General features: G+C 41.4%; 1 protein-coding gene across 1 annotated transcript in view; it reads left to right on the forward strand.

The window, feature by feature from the left end:
- The first annotated feature begins 1,418 nt into the window (after positions 1-1,418).
- Positions 1,419-24,419, forward strand: part of LOC127573052 (forkhead box protein O1-like) — a 30,380-nt gene continuing 7,379 nt past the window's right edge. The window contains exons 1-2 of the mRNA XM_052020849.1: positions 1,419-3,556; positions 23,667-24,419. The exon at positions 23,667-24,419 is cut by the window's right edge and continues 522 nt beyond it. Coding sequence (XP_051876809.1) covers positions 3,131-3,556; positions 23,667-24,419 — 1,179 coding nt within the window. The 5' untranslated portion in view covers positions 1,419-3,130. The remainder of the gene's footprint in view (positions 3,557-23,666) is intronic.

A 24,419-nucleotide genomic window follows, 5' to 3' on the forward strand; every position in this document is an offset into this window, starting at 1 on the left:
CAAGCACCTTTGCTCCGTCCGCTGTAATAGCCAGGACTTCCTGGTGGCCACCCACTTCAATTCCACGTCCCATTCCCATACTGACACGTCTATCCATGGCCTCCTCTCCTGCCACGTTGAGCCCAGATGCAGGTTGGAGGAACAGCACCTCAAATCCTGCCTTGGGAGTCTCCAACCTGATGGCCTCAACGTCAATTTCTCTAACTGCCAGTAACTCCACCCTTTCTTTTTCTCCCCCACTCCTTTGTCTTCCCTTATTCCTGTGGCTCCCTTCCCCCACCTAAATGACCTGCCCATCTCCTCTCCTCCCCTCCTACATCCTTTATTCCATGGTCCACTGCCCTCTCCTACCGGATTCCTCCTTCTTCAGCCCTTTGCCTCTTCTACCTATCACCTCTCAATTTATTACATCTTCTCCCCTTCCCCCACCAACCTCCCTTCCCCCTCTCACCTGGACTCGCCTATCACCTGAACTCGCCTATCCCCCGCCTGCATGTGCTCCTCCCTCACCTTCTTTTCCTGGCTTCTGCCCTCTTCCTTTCCAGTCCTGATGAAGGTTCTCGACCCGAAATGTCACCTGTTTATTTCCCTCCAATGGATGCTGCCTGACCTGCTGAGTTCCTCCAGCACTTTTTGTGTATTGCTCCAGATTCCAACATGTACAGATTTTTTTAGTGTCTTATTCAATGTCAGTACCCAACCTCCAATTCCGTGTGCTCCAACATTGTTAATTAAGCTTCTGTGTTTCGATGTTGAAGTACTTTGTTGTCTGTAAAAAAAAATCTAGGAGAAGGGACTCATTATGATCATACATCCTGAATGCAGACCTCTACACCTTACAACAGTGGTATTTTAATGAGGGAAGACACAAGTTGACCATTTGAATCTGTTCAGAAACAGCTGAAGCATTTTATTTTAAATATATTTACCTAAATTGTGGAAAACATCACTAACTGGTAGCACCAGACAGAACATGGAGTCCCTGACACACGTTTTGCACCATTTTCTCTGGATGACAGTGTGAGTGACAGCTTCAATCCGCTTCTTATTGGCTGAATTGCTCAAGTAACATGCGATTTTAAAACGTCGCCCACAAAATACTGAGACATTTGTTCAGTTGGAAAGTCAGTTGGAACCAGGACATAATTTGCTCCATGTGTAATTAGAGGGTGTCATGAGAGATTAATTTTAAATACTAGTGCCTGCTGGGTACTGTAGTCCTGAACCGCAGCCACAGGCCTTCAGGGAGCCTGTTTGGACTACAACTCCCAGAAGGCAACGCACACACTTCCCTGACGTCGGCGTCGTCGCCGTGGCATTTTATTTTGTCGGCATAGTCAAGAATGGGAGATTGTAATCTCACTCTAAGTGCACCATCGGTGTAACAGCGATTGGATCCAGTCACCAGAATCGAAACATTTCAATTAAAAAAAGAAAAAGCGGCTAACGGCCAAACGGTTTGACTTACGCTGCTGCGAAAGCCTGTCGGTGGCGCCGCGTCCAGTTGTTGTTGTAGTCCCGGTGCATTGCGGGAGGTGTGGTTCCCGCCCGAGGCCGGGGCCGCCGCCGGACGCCGAGAGCGGCGGGGTAATGGACTACAGTTCCCATCGCCACCCGGCGCCCCGCTCCTCCCCCCCCCCCCCCCCATTTCACCCGATGGCAATGTTTACTATGCGTTGAAACACGTCAAAAGGAGCGAGACGGGTCAAAACAGAGGAAAAGGTGGAAAGGAATAAAAAAAGGCAACGCGTGGGCAGGTGGAGAGGGATTGAAACGTTTGCCTGAGGCGGACATCCCGCGGCTTGCGGTGGGTGGATGCCAATGAAGTTCGACGGCAGCGCCGGCCGGGGTTGCAGCTGCTGCTGCGGGGGCCGAGGTGTCCGACAAGCCGCTCGGAGGAGCTCGCAGTCTTAGCTGAAGGCACAGGTTGGATCTGTGGCGCCTTCACCCCTCCCCATTCCTCCTCCTCCTGGTCAAGATGGTAGCTTGGAGTGGAGGCGCCTTGTGGCCGGGGCCTGCAACGGGAGGCCGACGGGGACTGACTGAGTGAGAGAGGAAAGAGAACCAGCAACCTCCCTGGAAAGGTTTTGGAGACTCCGTTACGTCCAGTGGCTCCGTGAGGATTCGTGAAGGTTTTGCACGCTTACACCTCTTGAACAGAGATTGCTTATCGACTACGAGATTTATACAGATTGCACCCCCCCCCCCCCGTCTTTTCGTTTGTTTTAAAAAAACAAAGTTTTAATCTATAGCACAGTAAAGGTGAAATATTTGGCAGGAGTCAAGAGTGTTCGTGATCGTGCAGAAACCAGCACCAGACATTCTTTTTCACAGCCGCTCTTTTGCACTGCCTTTTAACGTCAGCTGAAAGAAGATTCTTGTTTGCCACACGTTCTGTTGAACTGTTTGCAACGCATCGCTTTGGATTTACTTTGGGAGAGAAAAAGAAAACAGCTCCTCAGAATTGCAATGATTTTGTGAATTCTGAGCAATTTAAAAGGAAATTGTTAACCATAATTCTCCTCCTTGTCTTTTTATATTACATTGTCATCAAAAATCACTGAGGTTGATGCATAAGATATAAAGATAATTTTGTCAACATTACTTTTAACATTTCTAAATAACCAAAATCTGATTCTACTTGTGTGTTTAAACCTCTGCAGTATTATATAGTTTTATAAAATAAAATTCAAATCAGATTCTGAATTATGGGAAAGAGGCAAAAGTGTTTAATTGTAATTGTGCTTTGAATCCAGAGAGTGCAAGTATTGGAAAGGACGTGTCAGAACATATTGCAGTGGATACCAGTTTTGTTCCTCTTGAAGAGAATTACGATGTGTTAATTGTATCGAACTGACCTTGGTTTGAAATCAAAGTTATAATTGCTGAAAAGTATCAGTATGTTTGGATAGGTGGTTGTTATAACTTCCTAAATTTTACAAATAACTGGAACAGCACCTGAATTTGTTTCCTTTTTCAGTAAGATACAAGTTATTTTTATTGAAGATGTGGAAAGATTTGTATGAAAAAGCATTTACATTTATTTTGTAAGACATAAGTCACAAATTTTAATTTGATGAAAGAAAGTAACCATCCTTGTTTGGAACTTAATTGAGAAAAGATTTTACAAATGATGGCTGAAGAATCAGCACAGGCTGAAATTGACCCTGACTTCAAACCACAGGTTCGTCCTAGATCCTGCACTTGGCCTTTACCAAGACCAGAATTGACAACTGTGAAGCAGGAGGACTCTGCCACAGGAACTCCCACTGAAGAAGAAAAGCAGGATGTTGCTGATTCAAATGCCATAAAATCGGAGAGTGAAGTTAGTCTGAATGCAGAGGTCTGTTCCCAAAGTGGTGCAGCAAGTGCACAGCGGAAGAGTTCCTCTCGAAGAAATGCATGGGGCCATCAATCTTATGCAGACCTTATCACCAAGGCTATTGAGAGCTCTCCTGACAAGAGGTTGACACTATCTCAGATCTATGATTGGATGGTCAAATCCGTGCCTTACTTCAAGGACAAAGGAGATAGCAACAGTTCAGCTGGGTGGAAGGTAAGAATTCAGTTTTTTTGGGATGAGTGGGTACAATGTTAATTATGAACCTTCCATTCTAGGTTTTGTTTAAAGAGCCTAAAGTAAGATTTGCTGTATGTTTCAATCCTTAAAACAGTTTTGATAAAGGATTAAATGTACGGATTCTTTTTTTTTGCCTTGTGTAGGAGGACAAGGAGCAATACTTTGGTTTACTGCCTCATTCTTGATATCTTTAACAGTTTGCAAATTGTCTCCTCCAGGAGACTTTGCTGGCTTGTGGGCTGGTCTTATCGTATCCAGAGTGTTTGAATGTTAACTGCACTACTTCTATCACTAATCATCAAGGCAAATACCAATTGTCCATTTCCTTCATATTTCACATTGATACCTATTGACCTGTGAATGATTGAAATCTGTGGGCAAATGGGATGAGTGTCGATGGGCAAAAAGGATAGGATGGATGTGGTGGGCTGATGGGCCTCTGTGCTTTGTAACTCTGACTCTATCTAATTTCCAACAAATCCTGATGTAAAAATGTTTATATTACAGGAATGCTGTGGCATTAAATGGTAGATGAGTTAATCTTGGATTCAGCAGCTGCAGAGTTCCAGAAGCTGTGGGTCCACCTGTATATTCATTTTTCCTTGTATTTCCTATAATTAATTACACATTTCTATATATTTCGAAGATCACTTATACTTGTACCTGAAGCATTCTGTACTAAAGTGAGATGTATATTTGCAAAGATCTTGAGTTTTAGCTGGATTTACTTAATTGATTTAAAAGTCCAGGATTTCTTGTAAACTTGATGTTGAAATACTATTGAAATTTGTCAGACATTAGCCATTTATTAGTATTGATGGCTTTGATTTGTCTTTCAAATGCCTTACACATTTTCCTTTTTATTTGCAAAGCACAATTAAAACATGGAACATAGATTAAGCAGGAATAAAGGGCTGAATGGCCAGTCAATAAGATCGCAGTTGATCTTTTACCTTAGTTTCATTTTCCTTCACTAACTCCATATCCCTTACTTCCCTTGTTATCTAAAAATTATTCAGATACTGACAAACTACCAACAAATTCATTAGATTTTGCTTAAATTTCACCCTATCACATAATCAATCTGTTTCTAATATCTGCTCTTGGACTTCTTATTGGCATTTATCATTAACTAACTCTGTATCCCTGGGGCACACCCCATTTATTGTGAAATTCTCATTACCTTCAGTTTCTCTGTGTCAATCTCATTTTCCTTTGTGATATGGCTTCCACAATTGGGCTTTTAAAATGTCTTTTTTTTTCCCCTCAGTTGATTTTATCACTTTGGTATACAGCAGTCTTGATTACATCTATTTCATTTCTCCATGTTCTCCATTTCCACTCCCACCCCACCCATAATTTTTACTTGTTTTGCTTTCTACTTTAATATCCTGTTTCACTTTGATCTCCCCCATTTTTGACCACATTTTCTAATGAAATTCAATGCAGGCTGAAGGTCAGTGCTATGTCTTTATATGTTGGACACTCTATAGCCCTCCAGCTTAATTATTGATTACAATAACTTCAGACCCTAATTATAGCTCCTGCTATCTCTTTGAGCTAGCAATATGCACTGGTTTTGTCAGTGATTTGGGGGTTGTGAGAACAAAAGGGTAGATATTTGGGGTGGAGATCTGCCTTTGGAATATTGTGCTGACAGGGTAATGGGTAGCCTTGGCCTTGACCTTTTCTCATCTTCTGGGCTTTTGGTTACTGGTGTTCACTGTTTTTATTTCTATCTGCATTGCCACTTTTTTTGTGCAGCAATCTGCATGTTCTCTGTGGTCTTGAACTTTTATGTCTTTGATTTATTTTTTTTCTCATTCTGCTTTGTGTGCTGATATGAGTTTTGACATTTAAGCAACACCTATTTTCCAGCTGAAGCACTTTTACTGTGCTGTTCTCTTTGCTCTGCTTTATGAATGCTATTTTTAAGATATTAAGATATTTATTTATTAGTCACATGTACATCGAAACTCACAGTGAAATGCGTCTTTTTGCGTTACTGAGAATGTGCTAGGGGCAGCCCGCAAGTGTCGCCACTCTTCTGGCGCCAACATAGCATGCCCACAACTTCCTAACCTGTATGTCTTTGGAACGTGGGAGGAAACCGGAGCACCCAGAGGAAACCTACGCAGACACGGGGAGAACATAGAAACTCCTTGCGGACAGTGGCGGAATCAAACCCGGGTCGCTGGCGCTGTAATAGCATTACGCTAAGCGCTATGCTACCGTGCCGCTTCTGTATTATCTTCCAGTCTGACAAGGGACTTGGTGCCTTCTCCACAGATATTTTCAGCATTGGCAACTCATTAAAGTATTTCCATACATCTAGATCTTAGTAATAAAATGATACTTATTTGAAAAAGTTAAAATTTGCACTGTTAAATTTAGGTTGATCTCTTTGACACTGTCAATGAATATGTTTGTACCATAAGAAATTACAGAAACTCAAATATCAAAATGCAATTCATTAATTCAGCAAGCCCTAAATGCTGTCAATGCTAGAAAATTAAATATTAATTCAAAATCCTGGAAGGCAGCATCAGCAAGGCACAAACTGATTAGATATCAGTAACTAAATGAGCTCCCCCTCTCCCCCTCTCCCCCTCTCCCCCTCTCCCCCTCTCCCCCTCTCCCCCCTCTCCCCCTCTCCCCCTCTCCCCCTCTCCCCCTCTCCCCCTCTCCCCCTCTCCCCCTCTCCCCCTCTCCCCCTCTCCCCCTCTCCCCCTCTCCCCCTCTCCCCCTCTCCCCCTCTCCCCCTCTCCCCCTCTCCCCCTCTCCCCCTCTCCCCCTCTCCCCCTCTCCCCCTCTCCCCCTCTCCCCCTCTCCCCCTCTCCCCCTCTCCCCCTCTCCCCCTCTCCCCCTCTCCCCCTCTCCCCCTCTCCCCCTCTCCCCCTCTCCCCCTCTCCCCCTCTCCCCCTCTCCCCCTCTCCCCGTAAAATTTGCCTAAACTTAGTATTCACGTCACTTTCTGCTTAATATTCATTCAGTAGTTCACTAACCAAAAAAAGAAATTCTGAGTTAAAACATATTTTCCCCATCAGGGATTTCTAAACTACATTGCTCATTTTAAGCAAGATTTGTCAATAAATTAAGTCTACTGTGCTGAAATTTAAAAACTGGATCAATAGGTAGCTGAACATTGATTTCTTTAGCAGTGCATAGCCAGTGATTAGAAACTAAACTGCCATGGGATATAGATTGGCTCATATTATCCATAATTCTGGACCATTTCGTGTGAGTATGTGTTTGCTTGTTTGTACTGGAATGTCATTACTACAAAAGAAAAGGTTTGCAGGAGTGCTGATTACAGTCCCACAGTTAAACATGAACCGACTGAATTTAGAGGTTAACTGCACATTCAACTACTGTGCCATTCGGTGTTTTATTTACATTTTTAAACTTCTTCACGTCAGAGTACATGGAATCTTAAAAAGGTTTATCTCTGTGAATCTCTTTCTGAATACCATCTGTGATGATAGTATTGTTTCATTTTGAGAAGCTGACTCCTTTTTGGAAGGTGGAAGAGTTTATTTACTGGAACATGACCTGCTAGTGGAAAAATGTAGAATCTTATGAAGTGCACCATTTGGTGTAATTGTTTCATCACAAGGATTTAAGAAATGGAGTACAAGGGGACCAGTCAGTCCCTTGTGCCATTCCGCAGTTTAGTAGGATCATAGCTGACCCTTTAGCTCAGCACTGCTTACATACACTAACTCCCATATCCCTCGATACCCTTGTATCTGAAAACCTGTGTTGAATGTACTTGGTCACTTGTACAGCCCTCTTAAGTAGTGAATTTCAAAGATTCACAGCTCTATTAGTGAAGGAACTTCGGTCCTGAAGTCTGATCCCTTATTTTGAGACACTGACCCCTGACACTAGACATACCAGCTCTGCATCTATCCTGTCAACAGTCAAGAATTTTGTGCAGTTAAATTAGATCACTACTTTCTTCTTAACTCCTTCTCGTATGACAAGTTCACCATCCTTAGAAATCAATATGGTGAAGTTTGGCTGCACTCCTTTTTGAAGTATATTCTTTCTTTGCTAGAGAGACTAGACCTTTTCAGAGTATTCCAGATCTGGCCTCAATGGGGCTCTTTACAATTCGACCAAGATGTCTCCACTGACATATACACATACTCTCGCAAAAAAGATACCATTTGCCTTCCTAATTACTTGCTCTACCTGCAGGTTAACTCTGTGATTTGTGTACAAGAACAGCCAGGTCACTTTGAACACCAACACCTTTCAATCTGTAATAATGCTGCCTTTGTATCAAAGTGAATGTCCTCGTATTTTTCCCCATTTTGTTCCATCTGCTATGTTATCACCAAGGTGAAAGAGCAAATTGTATCCTGCCAAAGTCTTTCTGCATCTTCCACAATTTGCATTGTCACTTACAGTTGTAACATCAGCAAACCTGGATATATTATAGAGGCACACACACGAGACTGCAGATGCTGGAATCTGGAGCAAAAAAATACAAACTGCTGGAGGAACTCCCTAGGTTGAGCAATATTGGTGGAGGCAGAGGGATAGTCGATGTTTTGGGTGAAGACCCAGTATTAAGACTGAGATCAGGATATATTACATCCACATCATTCATGTAGATTGTAAACAGCCAGGGTCCCAGCACTGATCCCTGCAGGACCCACAGTTAAGACTCCCAAACTGAACTGTTTGTTCCTGTTCTGTTTGTTAACCAGTCCTTAGTCCATGCTACTATATAACCACCAATAGTTCGTATTCTAATTTTCTTTAATAATCTCTTGTCTGTTACTTTATTGAAGGCCTTCTGAAAGTCCAAATACTCCATGTCAACTGGTTTGTCCTGATTAATTTGTTGCTTGGGACCTCAAAATATTTCCAAAGTTTGGCAAACATGATTTCCCCTATTGTGAGCCGAGGTTGACTCTGCCCAAACCTACTATTATTTTCAAGTGCCCTGTTATCTGTGGATAATTGCAGCACTTTCCCTCCTACTGATGTCAGGCTGACTGATCAGTAGTCCCTGTTTTCTCTCTCCATCCTTGGAGTCAAAGAAAAGTTGCGGCTTAATTTTTCTTTAATGCTTGTGCAAGATCTATAGCAGTCTCACCGCCGCTTGCCTCCCCTACCTGGCACTTCCTGCCTGTCATCTTACACCCATGCGCAATCCACCAATTTCCTCAGAATCCTTTCTCGCCATTCCCCTTCTCTCTATGCTGGCCATCTTGCCTCTCCACTCTTAGTCCTGATGCAGGGTTTCAACCTGAAACGTCGACAATTTCTTCCCTCCCACAGATGCTGCTCAACCTGCTGAGTTCTTCCAACGGATTGTTGCTCAACTTCTGTCGCTTGCTACCTTTCCTTCTGTGTACTTCTGATCTCCTCTCCTTTCCTCGCTGCTTTCTCCAACCAAAGCTCCAGCCCAGGGAAGTGCATGAAATCTTAAAATGTGGGCACACAAGAAATTCTGCAAATGCTGGAATCTGGAGCAATACACAAAAAGTGCCGGAGGAACTCAGCAGGTCAGGCAACATCCATGGAGGGAAATAAATAGTCAACGTTTTGGGCCGAAACGTCAACTATTTATTTCCCTCCATGGATGTTGCCTGACCTGAGTTCCTCCAGCACTTTTTGTGTATTGCTCTTAAATTGTGGAGCTATGTTACAGTTAGTTGTCAAAGGGTAAATTTTGGCAAATAACCATCTTTCCAAGGTCTTGGTCTAACAGCTACATTGATCAGAGAAAATGGACAGACATGTTGGTGGGAGAGAGTGATACGAACCTCCCTTATGTTATGCTTTATTATTGCATTTTCAACAGGAGCTATAAATTGGCCTTTTGAATATTCAGAAAATAGATTTTTGTAAGGAAGTTGGGAAGACCAAATTAATAATAACTTGCTTATATCTTAATTCATTTCTAAAAATCCCACCTCAGAATATCAGAATTCTTCATTGTAGTTCATCTGACAGGCTGAAATCAGAAACTATGATGGGAAGTTAAGCTTTCTTTATCTTTTTAAGTGCTTTTTGTCTTAAAGTATTGGGTCAACATGAAGAATCAGTTGTTTTGAAAATCATTTGAGTTTTACATGGTTAAGTCTCTGCTCTGCTTCATTGCTCCCCAATAGTGAGCTTTGAAATTATCCCTGATGACATATTAACAAAACATTTTCTGTTAGTGGTAGACATTGCAAATAACTGGAAGAAATCTGAGACAATGGGAGTTAAAAAGGAGACCAAACAGCTGCACAAAATTTGCCTTTAATATCTGTAATGTAGCAGACAGGAAACGCATGTGCATTTCTATAATTAAAGAATGCATTCTGCTGGATTCTTCTGCTATGCCATGGGTAGAACAGTCTTCATGCAACAGGCCAAAAGTGTTGTGGCAATGTATTTCTAAACGTTTGTAATTTGTTAAGTGGTGTAAGGTGTAACTATTGTTTGATATTTGCTGCTGAGAGTTTTGTGTCCTGCAAACAACTTCAAAAATTTGTTTTTATTTATCATGACAGATCATAACTTCGCTCTGAAACCAGGAGAACTCTTCCCAGGACTTAAATGCTGCACCCCTATGCTGGCATTTTCATCCCTAGGAAGTGTTGGCATAAGAGAAAGCCAGCTGAAAGAAACTTTCTTCGATGATTCTGACCACGACTCATTTGTTCCCAGTACCACAAAACTATAGAACAGTGTTCTTGCCTCAGTTTTGCTATTTTCCTGCAGTTTTTTTTAAAAGTAAAAAGCAAGCTTGACTTGTGTATGTGTGTATATATACACTTCAGAACTAAATCAAAAAGCTACTTGGGGGTGCTGGGACTTATGATATTTCCAAAAAAAAATGGCTTTGTTCACTACCCTGTTCAGTCATTTCAAGTTATAAGAAAAGTACCAACATCACCCTGGCTACAACTGAGAGTGAAATTTGAGATTCTAGTAGATGGACTGTAAACAGGCATGCAGCTGTTGGTTATGTAACCAGTATAAGGTTTGTTGGAAATGTATGGAAACTGAACTTAAGAATTTAAGCAGAGTTACCAGTATCCCTGTTGGGCTGAATTATGTTGGCTATGGCTGATGGCTCCAAAGGGAGCTGCTGGTGTTCAGACTGTGCTGGGTAAGCCCTGGATTTGCATGAGTCTGCTGTAAGTCAGGGATCCGCTGAATGAGACCAGAGCAACTGTCACTTCACTCCATACGGAATCCCTATGGTGGAGCCCTGTCCTCGTTTGGGGAATCCCAGTTCTCCAAACTTGGTGTAGAATTAGAGTCCCCATTCTTATGAATGGAGGTTTCTGGCATGGAGAATGTTATTTACCTTTTTCAATTGCAGTGGTTTTTAAATGTCAGTCGTATTTAAAGATTTTTTTTCAAGGTTTTGACTGGCGGCCTGTGCTGGATGCCTCCCTGGTGTACAGTTAGCGCAATTGGCCCTTGGCATCTGATCTAGATGTGGACAGTGACCCCGGGCAACAAGTCTGGGTGGCAGGTTGACTCCAGCTCCATTTGACTCGTTGGATCCGGTAGTGTTGTCTCTGTAGCCGTAATAGTTCCTGCTTGTCTACTAGGATGAGAATTAATTGTGGCTTAGTTGTGTAGCCATTTGAAGTTACAGTTCCACAGACTAAATGTTAGAGTCTTTTAAATTCATTCAAAAATGTGATATCTTCAATCTTGTACATTTTGGGTCCTTTGATAACAGGTATCAACATTTTATGCTCCAGTCAAGGGAAAGAGGGTGATTTCATCTCCAGTTCCTTCAGTTATTCTTTGAGTTTGGCGTCTCCCTGATCTGATAAGTTTGAATGAGTTTAACAAAGCAGCCAGGTAAATGAGCTTTAGCATTTGCCATAGGTTTTACTATATTCTTTCCAGTATTTTTGTTCTTCCCAAGCCTGCTCCTAATTAATCCTAAGTCACTTTCATCATGAATTAGAACTTAATTTTTATTTTCTGGAGTCCAACGTGCTGAGATTGGTACAGTTTGTTAGTGGGCTAATGGTCAAGTATCCAGCAGACTTTCATATTTATTCTAATGCTAACATCCATTGCTTTTTACTTTATTCCCAGTATTATCTACTTTAACTTTTAACTTGGTTTGAAAAAGCTGGCAGAACCAGAACAGTGACTTGTCTGTTTTTATCTTTAATCATTTTATGCCAGTAGAAATTCTGCAATGTTTCACAAAGAGCTTCTGACCAGTAGTTTAAAGCCATAAACGGATTACTGTGAATTGACTAAGTGATATTGTCAAGTTAGACTTGAGGTGTTTTCCTGTCCGAATTCTGTCCATTTAAATGAGTATTTCGTTTCCGAAGGTGGTTTTTAGCTTTGTATTCCAGCAGTGACTCCCTCCCATTCTGTAGTTTGTTTTTGTGGTTTAGATACTATCCAAGTTTGACATTTCTGCACAGAAACACTCCTGTGTTTACGTGGGTGAGAGTGGAGCTGCTTGTGTTAAGAGACAATGTTCTCATTGTGAGCTTGGACTTGGAGAAAAATAGCACTGAAACCAGGCAACACTATCTGATCTAGTTGGGGATACCATAACTTCAAAAGAAAAATAAATCTTGCCAATGATTTTTTTTTGAGATTCTGCTCTTTATCTATCCAAGGGTGAGAAAATTCTACTCTTGTTAAGTCCATCTGGTAAATGAGGCATCAACACTTAGTTCACTGGTGCATTTTTAAAACATCTACAACTTTCATAATATTTGCAGCATTAGTAATTTGCTACTGTTCACCACACGTTATCACACACGCAAATTTGCATGGTTGTATTTGAAAACCCTTTTGGTGGCTTATGTTTCAAAGGAGTTACAACATTTGTTTTGATCATTTTAAGAAACAAAGCTTTACAATTAAACTGAGTTAGAATCTGAAATGGGAAAAACAAGTAAGCATTTAGTAATTAACAATCCAAGGTTTAAAACATTTATTATATCACAGAAATATGCACTGGATTTTAAGTAAGATAGTGCTGATGGCATGCCAAGGTCTTTTACTGCCCCTGTCATATATTACCATTTTATGTAATGTCACTTTCTCTGTCAGCTGAGACAGCTACTGGTGCATTTACTTAAAGGTGTTAACCCCTCCCCTCGCTCCCTCCTGCACTGCTGCAGAATGAACAAGGCATGTTAATTGGGCTGCCAGGAAGGAATTTTGCACTGCTTGATATTTCTCAGTTCTAGGCAGAGTCTGTAATTCATGACTCATTAATGTATATGTTATGTTCTCCACATCTGTTAAGTGGCTAGACTGTGGCTGCACATCCAAAAGGATCAATTTGTGCAAAACCCTAAATTTTAAAGCAATTTGCCATAGTTATTATGAAAATTTGGAATAGAATTATAGGTCAAAAAAGATCAAATTTAAAAAATAACAAGTAAAACTGTTCATGCAGCAGAAGAAGTGAGTGATAGAATGCAGGAGATTTTTTGTAAAAAGAAAAGGCTTGTAATATAAGTAGAGTGTTGATCCAAGGTGAAATGTCAGAGTAAAAGGGGGGTATTGGGAGAGGCTTCTCAGCTATCATCATTTCTAGTGACCACTCTCCTTACCATTGTGTTTCCAGAGCAGTTGTTTGTTTATTAGTGATGTTATTCTAAGTTATTTTGCAGATGGCTACTGTTGATGCAGCCATTGGAAATGTTGAGAAGAATCACATTGTGTTAAATTGAAGGTCTCGTGCTTTAACAAAGGGATATAGTTAGGTTTAAGTGAGTGAGCAAAGGTTTGGCAAATGGAGTATAATGTGATTTAATATGAAATTGCCCATTTTGTCAGGAAAAATGCTGCCTAAATGGAGAAAGATTCCAGAGCCCTTGAGATGCAGAAGTATCAGATGTAATTAGGAAAAACAAGTATTGTTAATTATCTGGGGAATTAAAGAACCAGGGGTGGTGGTGGGGAGGGTGTCACCATTTTTAACAAAAATGGTCACCCATTGAAGATGGAGATGAGGTGAATTTCTTTCTGTCAGAGGGTTGTGAGACTTTGACACCCTCAAAGATTAGTGGAAGCAGTCTTCGAATACTTTTAAGGCAGAGGAAGATGGATGCTTGATAGGCAAGAGGTGGGTAGACAAGAATGTGGTTGTAATCATGTAACTCATGATCTTATTAAATGCTCCAGCATTTACTACTTGGGGGTGGTCTACTCTGCTCCAAGTTTGTGTTTGGAATAGATCTAACAAATGTAGAGCAATTATGTGTCAGCTGTGGCTAAATCTGTAACACTTGCCACTGAATGAAAAGGTTGTAGATTCTGGTCTTGCTACACAGACTTGAGTACAAAGGCAAAGCTGCACTAGAATGCTGTATCGTTGGAGGTGGTATTTTCCTAATGAGGCTTCATTTGCATTTTTGAATGGATATAAAATATTCCGTGGTACTTCTAAAGGAGCAATTTTAGTTGCCTCCAGGTATCTTGGCTGATGTATATCTGCTTCGGTTAGTATCAGTAAGCCAGATTATCTGGTCACTGTCGCTTAGCTATTTGTGGGAATTGACTATATAACAAATTGTCTGCCCTGATTCCTACATTACAACACTTCAAAACTTCTTAATTGGCTGTGAAAACCTTCAGGGTTTCCTGAGGTTGTGAGAAGCTTCATTTTTAATGCAAGTCCCCACTTCAGTTTAGTTATATTTGGGATTACGCTTGGCAGCAACGACACTCTGATCTGTTTGAGTGGCTTGTCCTCCCGCAAGTGGGAAGCTTGTTGCTTAAACTATTAGCAGTGTCTCAAGAGAGAATGCAAAATTGGTGTTATTCTTATGCTTGTAACCAAGCCTGAACCAATTTTTTAAAAAAAATATTTTTCTTTACTGAATTATTAAATTGGCCTGATTGTAAAGTGGTTTCTGTTGTAGCAGTAGGAAGGAAATAAGGCTTACATCAATTTCACCTGTTTCCATGAAGTGGTTTCTCCAAGATTTAGTTCCAAGAGTATCTTGGTTTAGTTGAACCACAAAATACTGTTTTTCTCTTTTTAGAGAGATGTATGTTAATATTTTTCTTTGTTGCCACATTTCATCTCGATGGTGATGTCCTCAGGTACACATGCAAGACTTCTGTCTGTTTCCTGCACGTTGGAATTGGTTTATTATTGTCACATGTACTGAGTTACAGTGGAAAAACTTGTCTTGCATACTGTTCATACAGATCAATTCATTACACAGTGCACTGAGGCAGTACAAGGTAAAACAATAACAGAATGTAGAATAAAGTGTAACAGCTACAGAGAAAGTGCAGGTAGACAGTAAGGTGCAAGGTCATAATGAGGTAGATTGAGGTCAAGAGTCCATCTTATCATGCTAGGGAACTGTTCAATAGTCTTATAACAGTGGGAGAGAAGCTATCTTGCTTTACCAAGGCAGCAAGAAGTATAGTCAGAATCTATGGAGGGGAGGCTGGTTTCTGTCATGTACTGAGCTGTGTCCACAACTCCGCAGTTTCTTGTGGTTACAGGCAGAGCGGTTGCCATACCAAGCCATGATGCATCCAGGTAGGATGCTTTCTATGATGCATTGATAAAAATTGGTGAGGGTTGATGGGGACGTGCCAAATTTCCTTAGCCTCCTGAGGATGCAGAGGTGCAGGTGAGCTTTCTTGGCCTTGGCGTCTACGTGGTTGGACCAGGACAGGTTATTGTTGATGTTTACTCCTAGGAACTTGAAGGTCTCAACCCTCTCGACCTCAGCACCGTTGACGTAGACAGGAGCATGTGCACCATCCCCCTTCCTGAAGTCAGTGCCCAGCTACATGCACAAAATGCTGGAGGAACTCAGCAGGTCAGGCAGCATCTATATCGGTGCTGATTAAGGGTCTTGGCCCGAAACGTCGACTGTTTATTTGCCTCTTTGGGTGTTGCCTGACCTGCTGAGTTCCTCCAACATTTTGTGTGTTGCTCCAGATTCCAGCATCTGCAGATTCTCTTGTGTCAGTGACCAGCTCCTGTGTTTTGCTGACACTTGAGGGAAAGGTTGTTGTCATGATACCATGTTACTAAGCTCTCTATCTTCTTCCCGTTCTCCGACTCATTGTTATTTGAGGTACGGTCCACTATGGTGGTATCATCTGCAAACTCGTAGATGGAGTTGGAACAGAATGTGGCCATGCAATCATGAGTGTATAGGGAGTAGAGTAAGGGGCTGAGGATGCAGCCCTGTGGGGCACCAGTGTTGACAATAATCATGCCGGAGGTGTTGCTGCCTATCTTTGTTGAATTGCAGTCTGTTGGTCAGGAAGTCAAGGATCCAGTTGCAGAGCGAGGTGTTGAGTCCCAGGTCTCAGAGTTTAGTGATGAATTTGCTTGGAATTATAGTATTGAAGGCAGAGCTGTAGTCAATAACCAATAGTCTAACCTGTTTTGGTAGTAAGTGAATTGCAGTAGGTCATTTGTCCGGGAGGCTGGAGTTAATGTGTTCCATGACCAGCCTCTCAAAGCACTTCATGATGGTTGTTGTCAGAGCCGCCAGGCGGTAGTCATTAAGGTATGTTACCTTGTTTTACTTGGATGCCAGCATGATAGTCATCTTAAAGCAGGTGGGAACCTCCGATTGAAGCAGGGAGAGGTTAAAAATGTCTGCAAATAACCCAACCAGCTGATCTGCACAGGGTCTAAGGACACGGCCAGGGACACCATCCGCGCCAGGTATTCAGGGAGGTCTGATCCATTTTTTATTTGCAATCCATACATCCATGGTTTCCTGAAGGGTCTCTACGTACCAGTGTAGAGAGAGAATCTTTTTGAGAGTTGTTCTTTTTCAAAACCTGAGGTGTTTGAGATACGCAGTATCCCTATCCTTGTCCGAGTGTGAATCATTTAACTCGAGTCTAGGAACTGAACCAAGAACTTTTGTTGGTTTGTATCGCTCATTCCGTGGAGGACAGTGTAATTGCCAGATGAACAATTTAGAAAAGGTTTACCTTGACTTTTCTATCAAATTTTTTGTCCAAATGTCTCTTCTGCAGTGTTGGATTATCAAAATTTCCACATACAATGGTATAGTCAATTTTATTAAACTTAGAATTTTCCTAGTATCTATAATATACTATCAGTTGTATAATAGCATATATTATGAAATGTATGAATTTAAGTGAATGTTTATTCAGTATTTAGGACCGATTTTTGTGTTGGTTAGTGAATGATTGATGACACATGTGCCTGTAAGCTATTTTAACCACAGGTCTTGATTTCCTTCTGATTACTTCATAAGCTTGGATATGCCTGAATCTGGTAGTATTTCAGCTGTTACTAACCATAAAATCAGACACTAGGCTTTTTTTCCCCTGTGTTCTTTGGCTTGTAGACAGTTAAATGTAATAAATATTCCAGTGATGTGGATTTTTGCTATGTCTGTAAATCTTTAATCCAGTTCTGTGAAATTTTGGTCATAAGTGTTGCACCACTTGTGGACTATAGACAATTATTTTTAATGACCATCATGCAGTGCCAGGAACAGCAATGCAACTTTATGTGGTGTTTCTCGTAATATTTTATAAAAACAATTGCTTTCCAAAGGGTACAGATGAATGACTAGCAGGAAACAGGAAATGTATGTGATTTATAGATGGCTTTCTGCTTTGGAGGAGGGGTAGGGAAGGAAGAGAGTTGCAGAGAAAGTGTTTAAAATGTTGGCTTCAGGTGCAGGTAATGAACCATAATATGGAAATAGATGATAGACTGGAATATATCATGAGAATATTTCTCATTGTAAAATGGGGCAAGACTACTGAAGTATTTGAAAGTGAGGAGATGATCTTGTCAATGTGCTTATAATACAATATGGTAGAAATGATGGCTGTTTACATGATATTGGCTTCTAGGTCCAATAGTGGGAATTAGTGACAACTAAATCCACTGCTGGTTTCAAAGCTTGTGATCCTGAGCTTTTTAGTTTACACTCAACATGTGTACATGCAAACTGACAATCATTTTTGAGCAATTTTAGATGCTCCTTTTATAGTAAGAGTGATCAGCTGCCTTGCTTCATTGTAAGGCTTAAAAGCTCAATAGACTGGAGATGCCAACTGGTAGGAATACATGACTGGTGGAGTTCCTGCTGAGCATTGCATTCAAATGAGAGGCATCTCCTGATCTCACCAACCTGATCTTAATAAAAGAAAAGACATTTTTCATTACTTTCTCCTATTCCATTGAAGGTCTTGAATTGCCGAGTACAAATGTGTAGGATTGGTTTCCCAAGTTAGCTGCATCGAGGAAATGAACAGCACAATGGAGCAACAATCTTCTGGAGGAAATTAGTGGGTCAGGCAGCATCTTGGGTGGTGGGGGTTGGTGAGAGAGCGGAGAAGGGAGATGGTCTGCAAAAAGAGGAGAGGAGGAGTGATGAGACAGGAGCTAAGGTGATTGGTGGACTGAGGAGGGGTGAAAGATGACAGACAGGTTTCGCCAGGTAGGGGTGGGGCGGAATTGGGACACAGGCAGGTGGATGATAGAACCACCCCTCCCCTACCTGGAACAACCTGCCTGTCATCTTTCACTCCTCCGGTAAATCTGCTTTCAATCCATGTCACTTTGACCCTCTGCTAGGGGAAATTAAATGCTTACTACTTACTGTCTACACCCTTCAACATTTTATACACTTTAATTAAGACTCTAGAATTCCAGCTCATTCAATGTTTCCTTGTAGCTGTATTGTCTAGTCCCGGCAACATCCTCCTACTGCACCCTCTCCCAATGTAGTCACATCTTCCCTGTAACCTCAACTTTTGAGAAAATCAAGCTCTCCTCATTGCCTACAGTTCAATTATTACTCCCTGCTTTTTGGTTCATGCCTCTGCTAATAAAAGAAAGCATCCTGTATGCCTTTTTAACCACCTAATTGATCTGTCCCACTTGACAGATGGCGATTGGAGTCAAATTGGCAGAGCTGTCTCACAGACCTGCCATTGCAACAGTCTGAATCATACCTTAAAACCAGCATCCCAGACTTATCTATAAGTTCTACGTACTTACTGTTTCACAAACACAATAGACCAATCTAAGATTGTGGCACAGAGATGTACATATGGGAAGGAGTGGCTCTGGAATCCTTGACATTGACTTCTAGTTGCCAGTCTACTGTGACAGTATTGAAAGGAGTGTCCATTGTTTGGTTCTTGTAGGAACAAAAGTTCAGTCTTTGCATTGAGGACATTGTCCATCTTCTTTTGCAGTACTCTCATTTTCCCAGTGGAATGTATTCTAAATTGACTTGTCAGTTCAAAACCAGACATTTATGAGATGCTTTATGCTGTCTGTGGCAGAAATATTGTATTCCACCACAATTTATAAGTACATGCCCCGGTATATCCTTTGTTCAATCATTACTGTTAAGTAAGGAAACCACCTAGGTTCAATAAGTGTAAAAAGACATGCTGGGAGCAGCACCGGCCATACTTAAAAGTTAAATGTCAACATAGAACCATGGGTAGTAGTTTTTCTGTATATGCTAAATAAAAGTATACATGACAGAACTAACCAACCCCATAACCAATGGAGCAGATCAAAGCTCTGCAGTCTCATTATGTCTGCTCATGAATGGGACAATTAAGTGGACAATTAAACATCTAACTGGAGATGGTGACTCCAAGAACATTCACATCCTTGACTCTAGCAGAGACCTGTACATGTGTGTTGATAACATGGCTGAGGGAATTTGCAGCCATGTTCTAGCAGAAGTACTGGATAGTCTACTTTGGACATACACTCGTCTTCAGTTAATTTGTGTCACTCCACGTAAAAAGAAATGCTTCAGTCAATGGATACGAAAAGGTAACTTCCTCACTGAAGAGCTAGCCATGCCGTAAGCTCAACTGTTCCAGTACACTTACAACACTGATAGATTCATAAATACATGCTGTGGATATATTACCAGGTAAGGCAGCATCTGTGAAGAGAAACAGTTAATGTTCAGATATGATGATTATTAGCTTGAAACATTAACTCAGTTTCTCTCTTCACCGGTGTTGTCTGACCAGCTGAGTATCCCCATCCTTTTCTGTTTTTATGTTGGATTTCCAACATCTGCAGTTTTTGCTTTTGAAAAGTACCTATATATTTCCATCCACAAAACAGGACCTTTCCAATTTAGCTAATCATTAGCCACTTTTCAATGCTCAGCCATAAGCAAGGTAATGGATTGTGGCATTGACAGTGGTGCCAAGTGGCAAATCCTCAGTTTTGGTTTTGCCAGAATCATCAGCTCCAGACTTCATTGTACTCTTGGTATAAACCTGCACCAAAGAGCTGAATTTAATTGAGCTGAGAGTGACTATCCTTGCGGCTAAGTAGCATTTGCCAGCGTATCATCAAGGAGCCCTGATAAAACAGAGGTCGGTGGGCTTTAAGGGGGAAAATAGTGTACCATTTGGAATCCTACATCACACAAAGGAGGATTGTTGTGGTTGTCTGGAGATTAATTGTTTCGAATCCATGACATCACTGCAGGAGATCCTCTGGTAGGGTCCTGGACCTAATCATCTTTGGCTGCTTCACCAATGAGCTTTCATCATTGGGCCAAAAGTGGGAACGTTTGCTGATGATTGTAGAATATTTGGTTCTATTCCTAAATGCACAAAATGATGCAATCCATCTATACATTCAGCAAAACTTGTACAACATTTAGAGATGGAGTGTTAGTGATAAATAACATTTACCAAGCACTTGTACAGTGTGAATGACCATCTCCAGCATGAGGGCAAATAACAACCCACCACTCTTTCATTCAATGGCATTGCCATCTTAGTGGTCCCCCCACAATCAATATGCTCTGGATCAACATTGACCAGGAATTTAACTGGCCCAGCTATATAAATACTACAGCTTCAAGAGCAAGTCAGAGCTGGGTCTCCTGTAGTGACTCTCCTCCTGATTTCCCCCAAAGAGTTTCTTTCCATTGCAATACCCAGCTTGGGAATGTGATAGAATACTCTCCAATTGCTTTGATTGGTACCCCATCCACCATCCCAACCACTCTCTCCCTGCAGCATAGGCTGTGGCATGTGCCTCCTACAAGAAAACATCTAGAAGCAGGATTAGACCATTTAGTCCCTTGTATCTATTCTGTCACTCAATACCGTTGTTGCTGATTTCTTAACCTCAGTGCCACTTTGACGTCCTGTTTCCTAAGAATATGTTGATCTCTGTCTTGAATATACTCTGACTGAACTCCACAGCCTTCTAGGGTAGAGTATTCCAAAGATTTATCAGCCTCTGCATGAAGAAATTTCTTTCATCTCTATTCTGAATGGCTGATCTTACATTTTGGGATTGCAGCCTCTGGTTCCAGATGCCCTAACCAGGAGCAATAACATTACCTGATCTACTCTGTCAAGCCATGTAAGAAATTAGTGCATTCCAATGACATCAACTCTCATTCTTCTAAGCCTGGGCATATAGGTCCGGTCTGCTTAAACTTTCTTCCTGTGATTAAATCCACCATCCCAGGAATCTATCTGGTGAGAGCTCATGGAATTACAGGTAGGATAGTAGAATGGATAGAGCATTGGCTGGTAGGCAGAAGGCAAAGGGTGGGAATAAAAGGATCCTGTTCTGGTTGGCTACCGGTTACTAGTGGTGTTCCGCAGGGGTCTGTGTTGGGGTGGCTTCTTTTACATTAATGATTTGGATGATGGAGTAAGTGGTACTGTGGCTAAGTTTGCAGACGACACCAAGATAGGTGGAGGAATAGGGAGTATTGAGGAGACAGGAAGGTTGCAGAGAGACTTGGATAGTTTAGGAGAATGGGCAAAGAAATGGCAGATGAGATTCAATTTTGAGAAATGTGCTGTGGTACACTTTGGAAAAAGAAGTAAACGGGCAGATTATTATCTAGAAGGGGAGAAAATTCAAAGTACAGAAGTACAAAGGGATTTGGGGGTACTTGTGCAGGATACCCTAAAGGTTAACCACCAGGTCAGATCGGCAGTAAGGAAAGCGAATGCTATGTTGGCATTCATTTCGAGAGGTGTAGTGTATAAAAATAGAGAAGTGTTGATGAGGCTCTACAGGGCACTGGTGAGGCCTCATTTGGAATACTGTGTACAGTTTTGGGCCCCATATCTTAGGATGTACTGATGTTAGGGAGGGTTCAGAGGAGATTTAAGAGGACGATTCCCAGAATGAAAGGGCTTATATATGATGAGCATTTGTCGGCTCTTGGACTGTACTCACTGGAGTACAGAAGAATGAGAGGGGACCTCAGAAACATTTAGAATGTTGAAAGGACTGGACAGAGTAGATGTGGCTAAGCTGTTTCCCTTGGTGGGTGAGTCCAGGACCAGAGGGCACAATCTTAGAATTAGAGGGTACCGGCTTAAAACAGAGATGAGAAATTTCTTTAACCAGAGGGTAGTGAAATTATGGAATTCTTTGCCATGTACAGCTGTGGAGGCCTGATCATTGGAGGCATTTAAGGGGGAGATAGATAGGTATCTAATTAGTCAAGGCATCAAGGGATATGGCCGGAATTTGGGGCTAGATAGGAATAGTATTGGTTTAGCTCATAGAGCAGACTCAATGGGCCGAATGGCCGCCTTCTGCTCCTTTGTCTTGTAATCTTGTGACCCTCTCTTTGGAAAGGGAGACCAGACATTGCACAACATTCCAGGCATGGTCTCACCAGCGCCTTGTATAATTCAAGCAAGATATCAAGTGTTTCTCTGCTGAAAGCCAATATGTTGTTAGCCTTCCTAATTGCTTGTTGTGTCCACATATTAATTTCCAATTACTCATGTAAAATGCACTACAGTTAATTCCATAGATTTCTCTGACAGCACCTCCCAATTCCATAACCTCTGAGACCAAGAAACAAGGAAAGCAGGCTTTTGGGAACAGACTTTCACTCAGATTTTCTTCCCAAGTCGTACGTGTTCCTGACCTAAAAATATATTGTCATTGCTTCACCATTGCTGCATCCACTTCCTTGAGCTCACTATCTAATGACATTGTGGGACCATGTTCACCAGAAGGACTGCAGCAACTCACTGCCACTGCTTGAGGGCAATAAGGCAAGGGCATTAAATACAGGCTTTGCCAGTAATACCAATATTACAAAAATGACTAAAAAGTTAATTGTGCATGAGTAGCTTGGAGTACAGCCCAGTACATTAAAGTCTTGGGTTCATTATTCCAATAGTTTGTGGATTTTAAACTTGTGTCACTTGCTGAACAGACTTGTGATTTATATTTGCATCTTTCATTTCAGTGATCCATTTGTAATTCCTCCATCTTTTCTGCAATCTCAAAAATCTCTGGCTGGAACAGTTGTGTGTGCCTAGATGTTGATACTTTTGTATCTTTCACTCTTAACAAAATTAAGAACAGGGAGTGGGAGAGTGTGGCACTCCTGCCGTATCTTATTGGCACAGCTCTATTCTTCCCACAGCTGCTTACTGGAGGCTGATCAGCAACTCCCACATTTGCAGCTATAGGGCGAAACCAGAATTACCACAAATCTCAATGGTTGGATCTTTGCTCATTCGTTGTGACATAGTGGAATAGTTTTCCTATCTAGCAAAGTACAGTAACCACTCGAGTCTGAGGATGTAAAACTACTTATCTTTGAAAGAACAAAAATGACTTCCACAAAAAGGCCACACTGTGATGTGTGGGCTCCTTCAAACTGCAAAATCTTTGTGTAATGCTTGACTAACGTTCTGAAAAGTACAAAAATCTGCAAAGCATCTCCATTGTCTGACTTCCAATGCAAACTTATTTTTACTGTAGCAAAAAATGAGCTCTGGAAGTGTGGTGCTGATGTTTTTATGCTTATGGTCAAAACAATAAACTGGAATACAAGTCAATTCAGGATGTTCTTGCATATAATTTATTTAAGGTGGTTGTATGTAAGATACGTCTTTAAAGAAAAGTCAAAATTGTAACTTCATATTAAAACAAAAACTGGAATAAAGTGAAGTGGGAAACTTCTGAGTATACAATATTGAATTGGCTTCTGAGAAGTGAAGCTGGATTAATATTTTTGGTATAAATTTTCAGTGGGATTAAAGTCAATCTGTTTAAAACTTTCTCTAAATATTTTTCTCACCTGTATTTTTAAACTTCTTTCAGAATTCCATTCGACACAATCTTTCTCTGCACAGCAAATTCATCCGAGTCCACAATGAAGCTACAGGAAAGAGCTCTTGGTGGATACTTAATCCTGAAGGTGGCAAAAGTGGGAAGTCGCCCAGGAGAAGAGCAGCATCAATGGACAATAATAGCAAGCTTGTTAAGAGCAAAGGAAGGGCTGCTAGGAAAAAGGCTGCCCTTCAGGCAGCTCAGGAGGGAAATGCTGATAGTCCTAGTTCGCAAATTTCCAAATGGCCTGGAAGTCCTTCCCCTCGTAACAATGAGGATTCTGAGACCTGGACCAGTTTTAGGCCAAGAACAAGCTCTAATGCTAGTACATTAAGTACTGGACATCTGTCCCCCATAATGCCAGAACAGGAGGATCTGGAAGATGAGCTTCATTCTAAACTTGTCTACCCCAGCTCTTCGAGCAAGCTGCCATCAACACTCACTGAAAACATAATTGAAGAACTTGAACTCATTGATAGTTTAAACCTCATGTCACCATCATCTGCATTGTTGCCAACCCAGCAATCATTATCTGCCGGCTTAATGCAACAAAGCTCAACCTATACATTTAGGTCACAAAACTCTGACTCTGGATCGAAGACGTCCACCTATGGAAACTCTTTCTATGATTCTTCTGATCTGACATCTGTGCAGAGCCACTTTAGTGTACCTGCAACTCTTGAAGCCCTCCTGACTTCTGATTCACCAACTCACACAGATGTGATGATGAGCCAAGTTGACCCT

This window comes from Pristis pectinata, chromosome 8 (assembly GCF_009764475.1).
Source record: "Pristis pectinata isolate sPriPec2 chromosome 8, sPriPec2.1.pri, whole genome shotgun sequence".
Taxonomy (NCBI): domain Eukaryota; kingdom Metazoa; phylum Chordata; class Chondrichthyes; order Rhinopristiformes; family Pristidae; genus Pristis; species Pristis pectinata.